Source organism: Fringilla coelebs, assembly GCF_963513975.1.
Source record: "Fringilla coelebs genome assembly, chromosome: Z".
Lineage (NCBI taxonomy): Eukaryota > Metazoa > Chordata > Aves > Passeriformes > Fringillidae > Fringilla > Fringilla coelebs.
In genome coordinates this window covers 19,773,149-19,790,447 of record NC_140031.1, presented here as the reverse complement: position 1 = coordinate 19,790,447, position 17,299 = coordinate 19,773,149, and the positions used below count along the sequence as shown (strand labels likewise).

The 17,299-nt window shown below is 37.6% G+C and overlaps 1 protein-coding gene across 2 annotated transcripts in view; it reads right to left on the bottom strand.

Moving 5' to 3' along the window:
- Window positions 1-17,299, bottom strand: part of ZSWIM6 (zinc finger SWIM-type containing 6) — a gene marked incomplete at its 5' end in the record, with an annotated part of 105,460 nt that overhangs the window by 34,888 nt on the left and 53,273 nt on the right. For both annotated transcript variants that reach the window (XM_084224911.1, XM_084224910.1), the window contains 3 exons: window positions 452-602; window positions 1,122-1,270; window positions 10,504-10,860. In XM_084224911.1, coding sequence (XP_084081037.1) covers window positions 452-602; window positions 1,122-1,270; window positions 10,504-10,860 — 657 coding nt within the window. The remainder of the gene's footprint in view (window positions 1-451; window positions 603-1,121; window positions 1,271-10,503; window positions 10,861-17,299) is intronic.

Below are 17,299 nucleotides of genomic sequence, written 5' to 3'. Positions count from 1 at the left end.
CAATGAAGTCATGTATCAGGGTAAGCTCTTCTGTAAAGCAATATTAATTGTTAGTCTTCTGGATTTTGTCTCCTTTCTTGCTCAGTAATTGACTTCTGTAATTGTGAACTGGTTTCTCCCTCAACCTTTCCAGCTTAGCACTAGAGGCTTATGTATTTCACCTCAGCTGTGCAGCTACATTTCCACTTTTTGCTTTATTCTTTCTAGAGCCTCTAGTACTTAAAAAGTGTTGGAGCTGTACTTTTTTGACATGTTTCCTCTCCTCCAAATGCAACTGTTTCATACTGTAGGTCAGAAATTCAATTTTACCCAAACTTAACTGAATAAAATAAAACTGCAGAAAACTCTAATATGCTTAGCCTAGAACCACAACAGAAGTTTTTTTCAACTCCAAATATACAACTGCTCCTTTATTATACATATGAACACCTAAACGAGTCTGTGAATTTACCCAGTTCATCCCAGAGCTGCCTATACTTGTCAGTCATTGTAGTTCCTTGTTGTCTCCAAAGCGACAGACGAGGGTCAGCCATGAACTGTTCTGTTATCAACGTCAACATGCGAGCTCCATTTGAATCCCTCATTTTTAGCATCTCTCGCACCTAGGAAACGAGTCTTTTAATAAAAACTTGAAAAAAGCAAAGAAATCACATAACACAGAAAACATGCTGCAGTGTTAAATACTGCCCTTTTGCCAAGTTAGAATGCAATTCATGTGTGATGGGAAATTTTTAAGTAGAAAAAACAGTCTGCCTTCCCAATTTTTGAGAAAATTTTGGGCTCAGTATCCAATTGCAATTCTTCAGAGACTTTTTCCACAAGCAATCCATAGGTGTATTATACAAACTGCTGTAAGGTTTTCCAACCTTTTGGGGGTGGGAAGGAAGAAAAGAACAGGAAAGCTGTAGAAGCTTGAAATGTTACTTCATATCCTTACACTGATCAAGATACATCAAACTGTAGTCCACTGCTCTACAACGCATTGTCAAGCTGCCATTGTATTCCCAAGGCTTTGTGTTATTTTAGAACAGCAGAATCTGTAACTTTGAGTAAGATGCAAGCAAGTACAGACTGGCTTGGAGAACAGGGGAAAGAAAAAAGGTTCAGAGTACTCAACACACCTTTGCAAAAAGCAAATTGAGCTGCTTCCCTGATCCATGGTATCCACCCTGGGAAAGGAAGAGTTTAACCTGTTCTTGGACTTGTTCCTCATCCAAATGCCAGCAATTTTCATCATCTATGCTAGCACCTGCTGTTGGGTCAGGAGCACCTGCAAACAGCAAGAAAAGAAGTCATTATTTTCTACATGAAGAAGAGAAGTTATTGAGTCCAGGGGAGAGGACTACTGCAGAGGTTTGGGGTCTTTTTGTGTCTTCTCCTGCTTTGGATGCCTTGATTTTAATCTAAACAGTCTTTAAAATAGACTTAAATTTCTTCTCAGTAGCCTTAAGCACTTAGAAATTATACCTTTGAAAAGGCATTTAAATACATAATATTCTCATCTCTACAAAAAAATCAGAATCAAGGCAAGGGTTTTTCCTCCCATCTCAGCAGCTACACTAGAATGATTTTACAAGGAAAATTAAGACTTTGAATTATATTTCTACCACTGTGATGTTAAAACCACTCTCCCCAAAACACCTGTGTAATTCCTGTACCTTCAGCAATCTTGCTCAGGTTTAAGTGACTGCTAGTGAGCGCTGCTATTGATGAACATGAGGAGAATCATCACCTTGGTGCCTCTGAGCTGTGATGGCTCTGCAAAGCTAAACAAAGAGTAAAAAAAATCCCCAAACAAATCCAAAGTCTTAAAGCACTAAAGGCATTTCCATCATAAGTAAGAGCTACAGATACTTAAGACTATACTGCTTTCAAAGGAAGCATTTTTACATAGGCAATGTCATCTGCACAGAGTCAATTTAGAGCTGCTCGACTGGACCTGAATTAGCCCAATGTCAACTGAAATGACTAGATTCACATCCCACAGTGATTTGGCCACAGATTGCCATAACGAAGCTTTTGCAGATCAGACCAGAGATGTTCCCTCTCTTAAAGAATGACAAACTTAACTAAAACAAGTTCTTGCACCATCTAGTAACTATATTTTTCTGAAGAACCCTGCACCTCCACTGGACATTTTTTAAAAGGCCTTCAAACTGAACAGGCTGAAAAGTACTTATCTAGAGTGTTGGGCTCAGCTCAGGGCTGGGAATCACCATACCACACATCAGTTATTTTAAGCATGGGCTGAGACACAAGTTGACTTCACATTTTAATTTTGAACTTATCACAGCTGCATAATCTCTATCTCTATTATGTTTTGAGAAGATGTTATAGAAATTGAATCATGTTCAACAATCTCTCTCATTGAAATCTGTGTCCATGTTACCTCTGTAGAAAAAAAAAAATACTGCCACGAAAGAAAATGACATAAATTTCTAAAAAACTGAGATTTTAAACAGAAATCCTAAAAACTTAAAAAACCAAAATAGCTACAACTCTACGATATATAGGAAAAAAAACCCATTGATTCTATTGATTCAAGTGTTTCACAATTGCAGCTCTGCCATGAAGGTGAAGTTTTTAAGTACTCATAGGAAATGCTGAATCTTTATTCAGTGAAAATACAAACAGAAGATTTAGAGGGTCAGAGGGATGTCTTATCAACAAATTGCTGAGACAATAAACAAAAATTTGTTCCAGCTCAGCAACTTCCTAAACTGCCTCATTTTCACAGCCTAAAGCTGGGAACACTGCACTGCTGTATATATACACACATATGTGTTTAATTAATAAGAAATTGTGATTTTGGAGGTATGAATAAATTCTCCTGCTTTCCACAGAAATACAAAAATGTCTCAGAAGACAAGAATCAAGCTCAAGACAGCATAAAATCCAAGGAATCAAAAACATGCTCTTCTGCAAATGCTTCCATCTTCAATGTATTAGTTTTAAAGGGCTTTCAATTCTGTCAGCTACATGAAACACATACTGGTAAGTCTTTGGTTGCACAGAACAAGACAAAAAGAATAAGCAGTGCAGCTGTTGCAAAGACCAGGTTTGCAGTATCACCTTGCAAATAGTTTAAATATTTCATTGCTGTAAAACACTAAGAGGGTGAAGAGGAACTATATAAAAGCAACAGCATACAAGATACACTTAAATTTGTTCCTTACTTCAATAGAAATTTATCTTTAAATAATCTTGGTATGGTTACTTTCAAACTGAATTAAAAATAGCCCAATATTCCTCAGCTAAGCTTCTCTATTTAGGGGATGAAAAAAAATCCTCCTGCAACTGTTTACACTTTATCAAAAGCTCACCTGTCATTTTGTGTTACAAGGTTAGAAAAGCAATACAGCTACCACAGATTCTTTAACAACAGGTTTCCTTTACAAAAATAAGCGTGCCTGCTACCCAGGGCCATCAGCACTGCCTCCACCAAGCCTAATCCTGCCAGTATGATCCCAAATATATCTTAAGCAGGAGCACAGTATCACTATACTCACACCAATGTTACTTGCAAGCCGTTAGGCCAGACAACTGTAAAAGCTGAAGATGCCAGGAGTCTGCACCTTACAGTGCTCTTCAGCACAGTATATAGATACTCTGATTCAGAATGATTTTCTTTCTTACAAGATCTTACATAGGCAACATTCAGTATGATCAAAATTTTTAATTCTAAAGAAATTTCAGTGTACAGCACCAGCTACAGTTGCAATTCACCCATCTTTCAACCCTGTCGGCAATAGTCTTCAGCAACAGCTGTGGCATGGGGACATTGCATCTGATCAGGCACAAGTCCAGCCACCTTCCCACCAAGGCAGCAGCCAGGCAGTCTACTGATGCCACTGGGGAAGCATCAGCTTCTGCTGCTTATCATTCTTCTTTTGGGGTCAAGATGTGACAATCTTCCACGTCTCTCAACTAGGCAAATTTAAAATTCACTAGGTTCACTTACATACAAGGTGACTCATCTAGCCTGTTTCCTCTCCTACTGAAACAGATCATGGATGGGATTTCTACACTGGCATTTCTCTTCTGAAAACACAGGACTGGGTGAATAGGTAAGGAACTATCTGAATGAGCAAGAGGAGGAAGCTGCCTTAGGGGCAGTGAGAAGCCCTAGCAGTAGCTTTCAGGAAGGCTCAGGCTCAGCGTTAAATAGGCAGAGCTGAAGGTTCAACCAAAGGCAGCAGCTTCACACAGGATGTGGCACGGTCCTGAACAGGCACTAGCAAGGCTTTGGCAGAAGGACAATTTGGCTGCAGAGAGGAAAGAGGAACATGAGCAGCCCTGAATTTAAACTCTGCAGGGCAGTTTTGTACCAACGCTAAACCCTGTTTCTGACTTGTAACCTGGGGATAAGTGTTACTCATGTGCTGTAGAGAGATGTCATGAGGACACATGAGTTCATATTCGAACTATGAAAGTGAGAAGTACTGTGTAATTACACTAATATTAAAATTGTAATTAGTGTGTCAGTTTATAGACACTAAACTAACATATTAATCTCCTTCTCCCCAGCCTCTGGCTTTTTAAACTTCTGCCATGACTGGTCTTTGAAACGCACAGTACATCCTGTACATACATTTAAACACAATAAATAAAGTCTTCATAACCAGTATACAGACACAGCCATATATACTTACTCATGCTTTTTTACTATAATTACTAAATTGCAATCTCAGCAGTCAAAGCAGGAATATTGTGCACTGCTGTTTGTGACACTGAACACCTAACAGTATTTGAAAACAGGGCAGCAGCCTCTTACATTTAGGGTCATAGCATGTTAAATATAACCAACTCCCAAGTTCTAAGAAGCAGAAGCATTTGAAAAATAAACACTTTGTTCATTTACACACCATTTAAAAGCAACTGCTTTCAAAATGAGCAACCATGTTTAAGAACTGATGCTGTACACAGAGAACTTAACCTCACAAAATAGAAGCAAGTAGGGAGCAATGACTAAAAACAGACTAAGGAGTTCTTATGTTGCCAGCTACTCAGGGCAGATCAACAGGGAGATTTGGATAAAACAAGGCAAATTGCTTCCCTGATCCTTATTTCTGAAGTACCACAAGAGTTGACTTCAAATAAAACCATGCCAAATTATTCACTTGTAGCCATCCACACAGATATTTTCTTGAACTTTCTAATAAAAATGTCATTGATTTAAGTATACAAATGAAGTGTAAATCAGTTACATTTTATTAAAAGTCATCCCATGGCAGCATTAAGGAGAAGATATAGAAAAATTATTACAAATAAAAAGCATGACTTAATGAGTATTATGTGAAGACAGAATGAAAGAAACCCAGCTAGAAACCAATGCTGCTAGATGCTGATTCACAACAGAAAAGTGATTGATTTTAAAAACACAGTATACTCACATTATTCTAAGCAATAATTACATAAAAACCAACGATCATTAAAATAATGATTCAAAAATATTAGTATGCCTTTGATTCCCCAAATGATTCCAAGCTTAGACATAAGTCACGTAACTTCAACACTTTTGGGTGAATTATTTAACACCTGTTCAGCAGCCCACAGCACCAAAGGGAAAACAGCAAATGCTATGAAGCTGTCAGTGATAACAACACAAAACATGGAGACTATGCTAAGTTGCTGAAGAAAGTTAATTAAATCCCAACGAGTTTTTTAACTTCAAAAAATTCTGCATTCTCTCTGTACATACAGCCAAACATGCTGTATTATCTACTAACAATATCTAACCTCTCCTGCTAAAATCCACATCTCACAAAAATCCACATCGTATAGCTGTATCCTTCAAAACTTATTTGTGCATGGCAGATAGAAGAACTTTATCAGTATAGATAAGCATACTTTATTTTAATTATTTATCTTCCATGTCTTTTAGCAAAATCTCACTATTTTCTATGCAACAAGTTTTATATTTATGCTAAGTGTATCTGAAAAAACTTTTCCTAAAAATATTACTTTCATAAATTATTTTTCATAATCACTGGTCACTTTGCAGCGACCAGTCTATTCTTTTTATTTTTATATTCTACTATTTATTTACGTTTAGTTAGGTTCTTTAAATTTCTCTAGTTTTGGCTACTCTTACTTCCTCCTCAGATCTGGCTCACCAAACAATTCTCATACTAAGCACTTCACTTTCATTCTTCTTGAAAGGAAATTCACCTGCCATTTCCTGCACTCTTCTTCGCAACTAGACTCTCAATCAATTTTGCACTTTAGGCAGGGCCATGTGAGCGATTCCATAACTTTAAAAATAATTTATTTTCTTTAACATTACACATTCTTTTTACTAGTAGATCAGCAATACATTTTATTCAGCCCTACCCCAACCCACAATATTCTATTAAAACCCCCATAATTCTGGTTAAATACAATAAGTATATCTAAACACATATTAACCTGTACCTCCAGATTGCCTCTTTGAACTTAATAGTTATAGGAACAATATTATATATTCTGAAATTTTCTTTGAAAGCTTTTTTTTTGGTAGATGTTTTTTTCTTGAATGCCTCCCCCAGCACAGCTAATACACATTACAAATCAACATTTGCCTAGGATGTACCCACACTTGCCTGGACAAATGCAGAAAAAAGGAGAGAAACAAGGTGCCTGTCCTTCTCAGAAGATGAATATACTTCAGCTGCTTCCTCCCAGACCCTTAAATTTGAGTTCACCTGTATGTGGGTCTGTACTGGCAAGTGATTTTAACTGTGAGTTGGAGAATCAGAGTATGGCAGAAAGTCTAGAGAAAGCCACATCGTTCCTCCAAGAGCAGATATTGCAACAGCAGCAGTAAACACTCAGGAAAAGAAAGAATACAGCTTAAAAGGTAAAGCTTAAGGTTTGCCAGGCTGTCCTTATACCAAAACCAGCAGAGCCTTTTTCACTATGCACAAAAAACCCAATGTTAACACATGACAAATATAAAAACAGACCTTCCCTCTCTCCCTCTGCCCATCCCACAGGTCCTTTGCTACTTCTACTCAAATTCCCATGATCACAGTTTGGCCTTTCAAGCAATTTACTGAAGTGAGAGTTTCATACCTATGAAAAGGCAGATCTAAGATGACAAATCCAGGTGACAATCTGTTGTCATCCTGACTGCTCTCTTTCTAGACTACACATTCTGTCCTACAATTGTACAAAAATTAAAAGGGATGAAAAAAGCCTCAGCTAAGCAAGACCCAAAGCTATATCCAGCTTCCTGTGAGTGCATGCCCAAACAAAAATCCAGTGTGAAGCCAGCAGTTCTGTAGTACAAACTCCAGGGAGGGTATCAGTATTAATACATGCAGTTGTCTTCAGTATGGATTACACACCACAAAACTCCAGTTGAGATCATCAGGAACATGAACAGCTGTAACAGTGTCACATGAAAAACTCAGAATACAGTATCTTTTCAAAATTAAGAGGTGCTTTTGTGCACTAAAAATATGCAGAGCACTCTTGCAATCACCACCAAGTGAAAACAGCATGGCAAATACAGAAAAATATTCCCACTAAATCACTTGTCTCTCCTGAAGAGGTTAGCGATAGCAAACATATTCTTCTTCCTCTTTTTTCTCCCTGCAGTGAGGCTTAGTCATTAAGCAAGAAAGGACATTGCATCACTTGTGTCCACCAAGAAATTTAAAGGGATTGGTTATTGTAAACCTGTGTCAATATAAGTCATTTCACTAATTCTCCCAGTAACCTCCTGAAAGGTGGCCAAAGACAGTCATTGAATGCTGCATAACACAGGTTTGAGCCGGTGAAACATTATCCAATTAGCTTCTTGTTTAAATGAGAGAACTGGTGTTTCATCTAATCATCTCTCTCATGAGTCAGCTCATAAGGAAGACAAGACAACTGTGGTGAGAGCTCTTCCAAGTCCCACACCATTCAAACATACAAAAAATTCTTTTTAAGAGTTGATTTTTTTTTGCATATCATTGAAAATATATATGAAAATTAGTTCTAATACAGTGACCACAGAGGTAAAAAAAATAAAAGAAGGGAAATCTTATATAGAACACTGAAATTTAACTACCTCTAGGCAACACTGAAAAGAATTTCCCCATCCAACTCCCGACTCAGAATTTGTCTTAATCTAAGCTGTTTCAGGTTTTTCTGTGCCAAGTCTCCTCTACTTTCAATAAACAAGTTTTTCCAAGTTTTTCTTCTCACTTATCTATGCCTTTGAGTAGAATTTAATATAACTTATCTTCAAACACCAGTTCAGTAAGGTCAGATTATTCTAAGCAAGACAGGGCTTCAAGACAGTTTTGTGCTACAAACTCAACACCTGCAGCACAGGAGATACGAGTAGTTAATGGTGATCTTGCATTCATCACCTATGATATTAGAATGAGAAACTTTTATTGGTTATTTTTCATTGAGTTTTTTTGTCAGCTGTATTATTTTCAATCTAAGGAATTTGATTCAAGATCAAAAGAACAGAATTATGGTATGAATCCCAAAAGAACACTTCTCTACAGAATAACTTACTTTTTCCTTATAAGAACTATGTAAATTTTCAGTATTGTGAACACAAAATAATTCAGACCATGGTTTCATGTATGTCTGAGAGGAAAAGCAGGGAACTATATAAAGTCTTTTATAACCCAGTCTCCTTTGGTAATAGTAGTTCATTTTCTTATGCTTCTTGGATGTTTTACTTAGGCTTTTGCCATTTTTGTAGAAAACAGTCAATAAAGACATGCTGCAATCTCACTTACTAGGAAGACAGCAACAAATGGAAGAAACAGTTCAGGTTTTTGGATAATTTTAAACTAACCTACTCAAATTCTTTGTGAAATGTCATAACTGATCATCGACTTAGAATAGGAAATAAAAAAAACTTCTTGCTATTTTCAATGATACAAATCTCAAATCTTTCTCCAAAACTACTTAATATAATAATGAGCAATGAGATATTTTGACAGTAAATAGCTGACAAAGACTAACATGCCTATGATTAGTCTAATTTACAGACTTCACATTTATCAAGTCTGTAACAGTTTGTCATTTCTCTAACGTTAGCCATAGTATAGCTAATACAGACATTTATAACACCTGTCCTTTGCGTCCCACCCCTGCCTTCCCCTTTTCTTGTCCTTTGTGTCCCACCCCTGCCTCACCCTTATTCTTCCTTACTCATTAGCTCACTAATGCTTAGGTTGTTAACATCTCTCATATGATACATGCTTTCAGCTTACAACATCCAAGCACGTTCCTCTACTGCTTAATGTCCTGCCTCTCTTTTAGTTCCACTTCCTTTCCACTGTCACCATTACATTCAACAACTACAGCAACTGCCTTGCCTCTGGCCACATTTCCATAGCCTCCAGGGCCAAAAAAGACCACTACTCCAGAAATTCACTTTCTCGCAGCATCACCTGTCTGCACTGGTTAGGGTCACAGAAGCACAAGGAAAAAGTTTAGGCTGTCAACAAATCCTGTTATTAAAAAGACTGGTTTTTTTCTGCCTACACTGTAGCTAACATACACAAGGTTTTCTTTATCTTAATATTAAACATCTTGGTTCTGTTTGTATTGCAAGTTCTTTGAGTAATGGTCACACATTTAACACAAGACCTGTTCCTGTCAATGAAAAAAAAAAAAAGAAAAGATATTTTTAGATATTACGTAGCTTATTCTTTCCCCCTGAGTTGCCCTTATACTTACAGCTCTGGCCACCTGAGAGGATGTTTCTATCATGTAACCTTACAGGAACACATGACTCTAATAAATGAGCTGGGTCACACCTCACACTCACAACTACCCACTCTCAGTTCAGCAGGGTCCACAAAAAAGCCATGTCAGATGCCTCAAGTCAAACTCAGCACCCTCTAACAAACACAAGTAGTCCACAGCAAAAAACAGCCATTAAAATCACATGTAGCAGAGAGAGCAGTAAAGATCAAGACTTTAGCTATGCTGTAACTGCTGTAGCACCAACAGGAAAAAAGCGCTGAAATGCAGTTTTTATGTTTCTTCTGACATCATATATAAACCAAATCCCAAAGCTCAACAGAACTATATTTAATGAATGAAATAACAGTATCATCTACTTGCTTTTATGTTTTGTTGTTAAAACAAAATTCCACAATCAAAGTGTCAGAAAACTAGTACAAAGAACAAAATAACAAGACACCACTAGTAAGTTGATAAAAAGAGTTCCTTTAAGCAATATGGTTATACAAAGAACACCACTACTCAGTTTTCACTAGTTGGAAAACACAAGCATGAAGCAGAGCAGGTCACTTATTAACTGAACTGCTGAAAACATCAAGCTTATTTCTTGTGAGTTCTTTTCTATATTCCAAAGAGAGTAATTTTCTAAATATTTTAAAATCAAGGTTCAGTAGAAGAATCCTCTTTAGTAAGCACCACTGAATCCCAGAATAACTCAGCACAGAAGACAACTAGGCAGGTCACATGCCCAAATGTACAAAAAAAAGCTAAAAACCTATGAGGAAATGAAACAAAATGAAGGACAAGTATCAAACTCACCATGGACTTGATTGATTTCTGAATTCTGAGAAAGAATTTCATCTGCTAATTTTTGAGCAGTTGGCAAAACTTCTGTGTGGTGTACTGTGATCAAATACTGCACAAATTTTTGTAGTTGGTCTCTGTTCATTTGAAAGAGTGTCTCTGAAATGGGAAGATGCAGTTTGACCTGATCTGGCTTGCGGATCCGGTATAAAGAGAGTGCCACAACGTGGGCACAGTAAAATATGTCCTTGTTTCCACAGCTACAGGTCACTGAGGTAATCTTGCAACGATCAAAGCTGATAGCTACATTGCAAACAGTTTCTGGCTCCGATTGCATTGCAGGCTCTGTTACTGTGCCACTCAAGTGGAAACCTGTGCGGGAGGGGAAAAAGAGAACTTAATGATACATGTAAAATACTATATCTCATTATCAAGGAAGTTTTCTTAATGAAAAATTATACATCTCAAATAATTTGCTTTAATTACAAATATGACTAATCCTTTTTTCCATACATAACTCTTTCATCTCCAATAAATCAAAAGGGGAGTAAGAAGTTACTTTACAAGCCCTCTGCCATACCATCACAACATTCATAGAAGCTTGAGAGCATGAGAACTATTTATTTAGTAAATGACAGCTGCAGAAGCAGACCAACATCCCATCAAACCCAACACAAAACTAGTCAGTAAATTGGCAGCAATTTTCTAACCCCCCCCCCATCAGGGAGCCTGCAGCACCTGTCAGCAAATTTAAGCATTCTCTCAATAAGTGAGAAGGAAGTAGTGCACTCTAGTGGCATGAACTCAGGTTCTAGTATCAGCTGACTCACTGACAAGTCACATATCCTCTTTGCTTTCACTTCTCCCACCACTGACATGAGGCTAATGCTGACCGTCATCCAAGTGATCCAGTAGAACGGCTGCGTTTGTGTAGCATTTTGGACATGTAAACTGCTGCAGTTACCAATACACAGCATGTCAGACTTATAACACTGAATGAGACATATATGCACTGTTCCAGATGCATAAGCAGTCTGCATTATGGTTCTGTTTTTCCATCAGCATAATAAAGCACAAGGCAAAAGAGCTAGGTCTGTGTGAATTGTAAGAAGACATGGTATATCCTAAGCAAGATGTTACCTTCAGCAAATATACCATGTCAGCACAGCACAAGATCTCAAATGCTGAAGATTCAACCTAAACCCACCTGTCTGTCCAACATGAAGGCCCAGGCTTGGATCTCAATGCTTTATCACTGAATAAGGGGGTTTCTTTTTGATTTTACATAAGCATGATATTGATTTCAGCTCAAGCATTAAATCAGAGACACAGACACAGGACAATGAAACTGAATTTCATATGCTGCACCAGCACTAGATTTGGAAAGTCCATATACAATCTGAGATAGATACAAGTAAGGTGTTATATAATAAATACTTACAAAGGAAAGAATACAAACCCACACTTCCCCAGTATGAAAAAATTGATCTAATATTCTTGAAATACAAAGTAGTGTACTGCAGGAAGAATTATCACATGAAGATTAGACATGGGGGGAGAGGGGGAAGCAATATATACATAGGTCTAATCCAAAATGCTGTATCCCAAACCATTTTTAAAAAGCTCTGAATTTTACAGGAAACAAAAAGGAAAATCTGTTCTTTTTTCCATTTGTTTACACTGTATGTTTCAGAGCAGGTTATGCACTCAGCATCACTGCAGTACTCTCGCACTCTACCCTGAAGAAAGTCATATACATACTACTGACTATTGACTTTGCAATGGGATGTTTCCCAGGCAGTTAGGAACTAAGGCTGAAGAGGCAGTCAGTGTAGTGCACAGAGAAGAAAGGCAGTGGATGAACATGACCAGGATCAAGCAGTATTCTCGCGCCCACTCACCCCTTGTTGAGAGAAAGGGAGTGGAAGTGCCCCTCACATCACGAGTTCCTTCCTCTGTCTTTCCTTTTGGTTTTTAACTAGCCACAGAGTTTCTTTAAGTGCCTCCTCTCAAAAAGAAAGCCTTTGTTTAAGTTTAACCGGCTCTATTTATTTCTGGTTCATTCTCAGTACATGGAAGTTGGATTGGTGGTCCCAAAGAAACTGCATGCAAAATTATTTTAATTCCACTTTCCTGTGAAGCATACATAAAAAACCCCATCTATAATCCACGAGCTGAGGAAAAATCTAACACTTGAACACAAAAAGAGCCTGATACTACTCCTTCCTACTTTTTGTAACTACCTGGACTCCTATTAAATATAGTAGAAAAATGCCCAATGAAAGCTTTTCTGTTAAACTGATCCAAAGTAATAATAAAACAGACCAATCAGCAACTCTAACAATATTACCACTTACAATTCATCAGTATATTGTTCAAGCATACAAAAAAGTTAAAACCCTCCAAAGAAACATGAAGGTCTCCAGAAATAGTCAGAGTTAAGAGCAGGCCTGCCCTTAAATCCCTGCACTGCTTAGAGGTAAACACAGGGTCATGGCTCCCTCTCCACTGAGGGCTTTTTACTAGGAATTCATTTTACAAGCACCAAAATTTAGAAACAGATACCGGTCTAAACAGTGACAGTGCTAACACAGTCACCTTACTTAACCTACCCTTCTTAACTTACTGGGAGTTTAAACAAATTAAACACCTGCTGCTCTTGCAGGCTAAAGACATAGAAGCTCTGTATTAACTATTGCACCAGGATATGTATCCTAATTATGAAACTCTGTTTTGCTCCTCTTTATCTGTTTGCATTTTTAAAGAAAGAAATTGTTGTTAGTAAATATGACCTTCAAAAAGTTTTAACCATATCAGAAAAACTAATTCAGGAAATTTCAGCTCAGAAGCACTGGTAAGGCTGCTGTAATTTAACCCACCAGAAATCAAACAACACCTTCACCATTGACCCTCAACACTGCAGAGTACTGAACAGATAGCTTTAATTTTTTTTTTAGCCTAACCATCTAATATTCTCCTACTAAAGTATGGAAGGATGGAACAGGTAAAAAGTTGATGCACTTTGCTTTTCTAGAAAGTGTGCACCGGCAGTAACTTAAAGCATGTCAAGAAGCAAGATGCTACCTGCTTCCAGAAAAAGACAAAAGGAATTACTTATGTGGGGACTTGAAGAAAATAACATTTCACTGACAGGTCCAAAGGAGCAGAAAAAGGTCTCTTCAGCTAAAACTTGCAAGTCCTCACCCTAAACAAGTACTTCCCTTCAATGGGAAAACTTCTTTTATCCAAAGTTACAGAACCTTTGCTAGAAATATTTATCCATTTCAAACAACTCCAAGAACAATGGAGTTTTTTTAGTTAGAGAGCTCATTCATTATTAGCTAAAGACAACAAAAGTGTCGCAGGCAGAGAAGTGTGCTCACTACAGAAGCTATTTAGAGAACAGGCACATTTCACCTTTCCCTTTAGCAGTGGCAGTTTGAAACATTTTACTGTTCTCAAACCAGCTTGTGATCAGTAACTCAAGCTCAGCTAACATGTCCAATGCACAGAGGCTTTGCATTCTGCAAAAATATGTTTAGAAAAGCAGCTGAAGTACTAAGACAATGTCCAAGCTAAAGCTCTTTTACAAAACAACTTTGCTTCTGTTGGACACTCACTTCAAAAACACCTCAGTGTTATTTAATAGCCAATAAAATAGCGTTCTCAGCTGTCATACTTTGGAAAGGAACTATGCCAAAGTGCCATCAAGAAGAAAGCATTTAAAAATCTGTGATTTTTACAAAGCAACTTTTTCCAAAATCTGCTAGACAGCATTCTGTTGACTAAAAATATTCTGGGACTTTAAAGCCACCTGATAATTGAAAATTCACACTATTACAATACAGTACTTGCCAGCACAAGGATATATACCTGTCATAACAAAAACACCCACCACTTTAAAGTAAAACAAAAGAAAGTTCAAACTATATCATACTAAGGAGTAGAAAAAACCAGTGGCGTGAAGCAGCAGCAGGAAGGCTTTTAGTTAATCAATCCAGAACCAAAGTTTGAAATAGTGAGTTTCACTACCTCATAGGATAAGCAGCAAAGATACTGCACCAAATAAGCCTTATTAATGACATCTCATGAGCTTTAACCTCTAATGTCAGTGTTAAAAAGCATCATGCTTAATACGCCCAAGTCCAAAGAAACATTTTGAAAACATACAGATCAAGAACTATCAGAAGTAGCCATGTAAAATGCTGGGAGTGGTGTGGTCTATGTCTCTGCGCATGTTCAGTCAATAATTCCAGAGGCTAAAAGGAAATTAAAAAAATAAAAAAAAATAAAATAAAATTAAAAAAAAAAAAAACACCCACAGAAATTACTTTAAGTTTACACTTGCAAATAAGAGATTTGATTGAAACACATCCATAGATCTCCACCGGGTATTGTTTATTTTTAACAGAAAATATAAAAAATATTAGAACTGGATTACAGTAATACTCCAAAGCTTAAAAATTGTGCTCTTGATAAGCTTTCTGTCATGTGGCTTTTGACAACATTGTCCATGCCTCATCCACTATGTCCACACTCTCCTAAAATCAGGAAGTATACTACCAGCTATATTTGGAAATGAATGTTCTCCTTAACATTGATCCACCAACTCTTTTCCCAAGTATACATGCTACCTGCTGGTCAGGAACACATAAGAGCTGTTCTACTTTCACAGAAGAGGCCACCAGATTAAATTACTTACTGAGAAAAAAACAGAAGAGCTTCTTCTGTTCTGGGAGCTGGGTAATTCAGCATACAAGACCTATACAGGCAACTCCCCTCAATATAATTTTACATTGGTTATCAGAATTGTACTCTCTGCCTTCAGCAATCCTTAAAATAATTTGCAGGCCTACCAGCTCACATTTATTCAGACTGCTATATTACTTGGCAAACACATAATCACTGTGTAAAGTGTAAACACGTCTGTTTCATCCTGCCTCCCCCTAACAATAACAGTATTTTTAGAAGTGGTTTTCCTTTGCAATGGTAAAGCATCCTACATTCAATTCTGTCTGACCATTGGAACACTCTAAGAACAGATCAACAATGCACTTTGAAATTATTACAAAACCAAAACTTTGCATGCCATCTTAGCCTGAAGCTAATTTTAACAACCTTTTCATAAAACAGAGAAAACATTGATTTTAAATGAAAAATATTCACCTATCATATCTTAAACATGCCAATACAAAGACATTAAGGAGTTGGGAAAGAAATTAAGAACAATACATAAGATGTTTACTGTTTCTGATCAATGCATAGGGTATGGACAAATTTATGTTTTGACATCACTGTTACCTATAATAAAATTAACATTACCCCTGCACCCAAACACTAACAGAGGATCTATCTCAACTAAGCGCCTGGATTTCACAACTCCCTTTCATAAAGATTATAATCAGGATTTGGCATTTCAGTATTTTTGCAAGAAAGACAGTGGGAATAGCATTAAGTCCACACACACCGGACACTGACAACGTTAAGGTTCACTAGCACTGGCACACTTCCAAGAACATGCACACTGCAACAGAAGCAGCCATCATAACTTGAACAACAAGATTTATTTGTCCCAACACTGAGCTCAACAGCTGTATTTAAAAGCACCAATGTTGTAGGTCTTCCAGCCCAAACCTCCAAGTCTGACAACTGGTCAACTAATTATGTCTGCTAGACAAAGGCCTCTACTAACCCTAGAAGCCACCTTTGATCCTATCTGCTGCTCAAAAGCAGACATGTATCACTGCAGCCCAAGCAGGGGTCATGGATAACTGTGGATAAATCCATCCAGATTACTCTTCCTTAAAAGAAGGAAAGGCTGTGCAAACAGCAAGTAACACAGGAAAATGCCTTCCACTACCCAACAGCTGTATCAGATCTGAACTGGTTTATGACAGACGCAAACTGCAGCAGCTCACACTGTTTGGAACAAAACATGCACCAAACAAACATGGGTTCATCATGGCCTGAAGGGCCCCTCAAGGTCTCACTGTTATCCCTGTGGTTAAACAACTTGCAACCCCACAGGAACACCACACAAACCACAAAATGGCACTCTCATCAGCACTGCTCACAGCCTCATATGACATCTCTGCAAAACCTGAAAGTTGTCTGCACTTCAACTCATTTTATACAGATATAGTCAAGCTCATTTTAGGTGTTTGTAGCATTAGGCTTTGTAGACAAAGGGAAATAGCAAAATCTTGGTACAAGAAAGAATTTTATTTAGAATGGTGCTTTCCAGACAGCAGTAACAGAACCTTCCTCTAGCACAGTGATGCTCAAACTCTGATCTAGGATGTTGCGGCAAATGATGCTTATGGCTCACAAAGCAGAAGCAGAGATGAAGCAGACAAGTCTCTTCTGTTAAAGGCTAAACACAGTGCCAAGAATCACTAAAACTGTCAATGCTGATAGTGTTGTCAAGTCACAAGGCTAGCAATCCATGGCTGCTGGTCACTCTCTCTCAGGTGTACAAATCAAGCCTTTTTGTTGGTTTGTTGTTTGCTTTTTGTTTTGGTTTTGTTTTCCAGTTTTGCCATGTTGTTTTGTTTTCAGAGGTCATCAGTTTGAAAGAAACTATGCTCCTCTATGCTACAAGTATAACAGCTCCTCTCTCACTACCACATATCCTGAGAGCACAAAATTCTCACTGTGAGCCTGAAAACCTCAAAGCTGATGGAGAGCTAAGTAGAGTTTACTGTGAGAAACCAGCAGATAGGAGATTTATTTATACACATGACATTTTTTCAAATAATATAACACAGAGATCATATGACAGCAATTTACAACAAGAATGTGAAGAAATCAT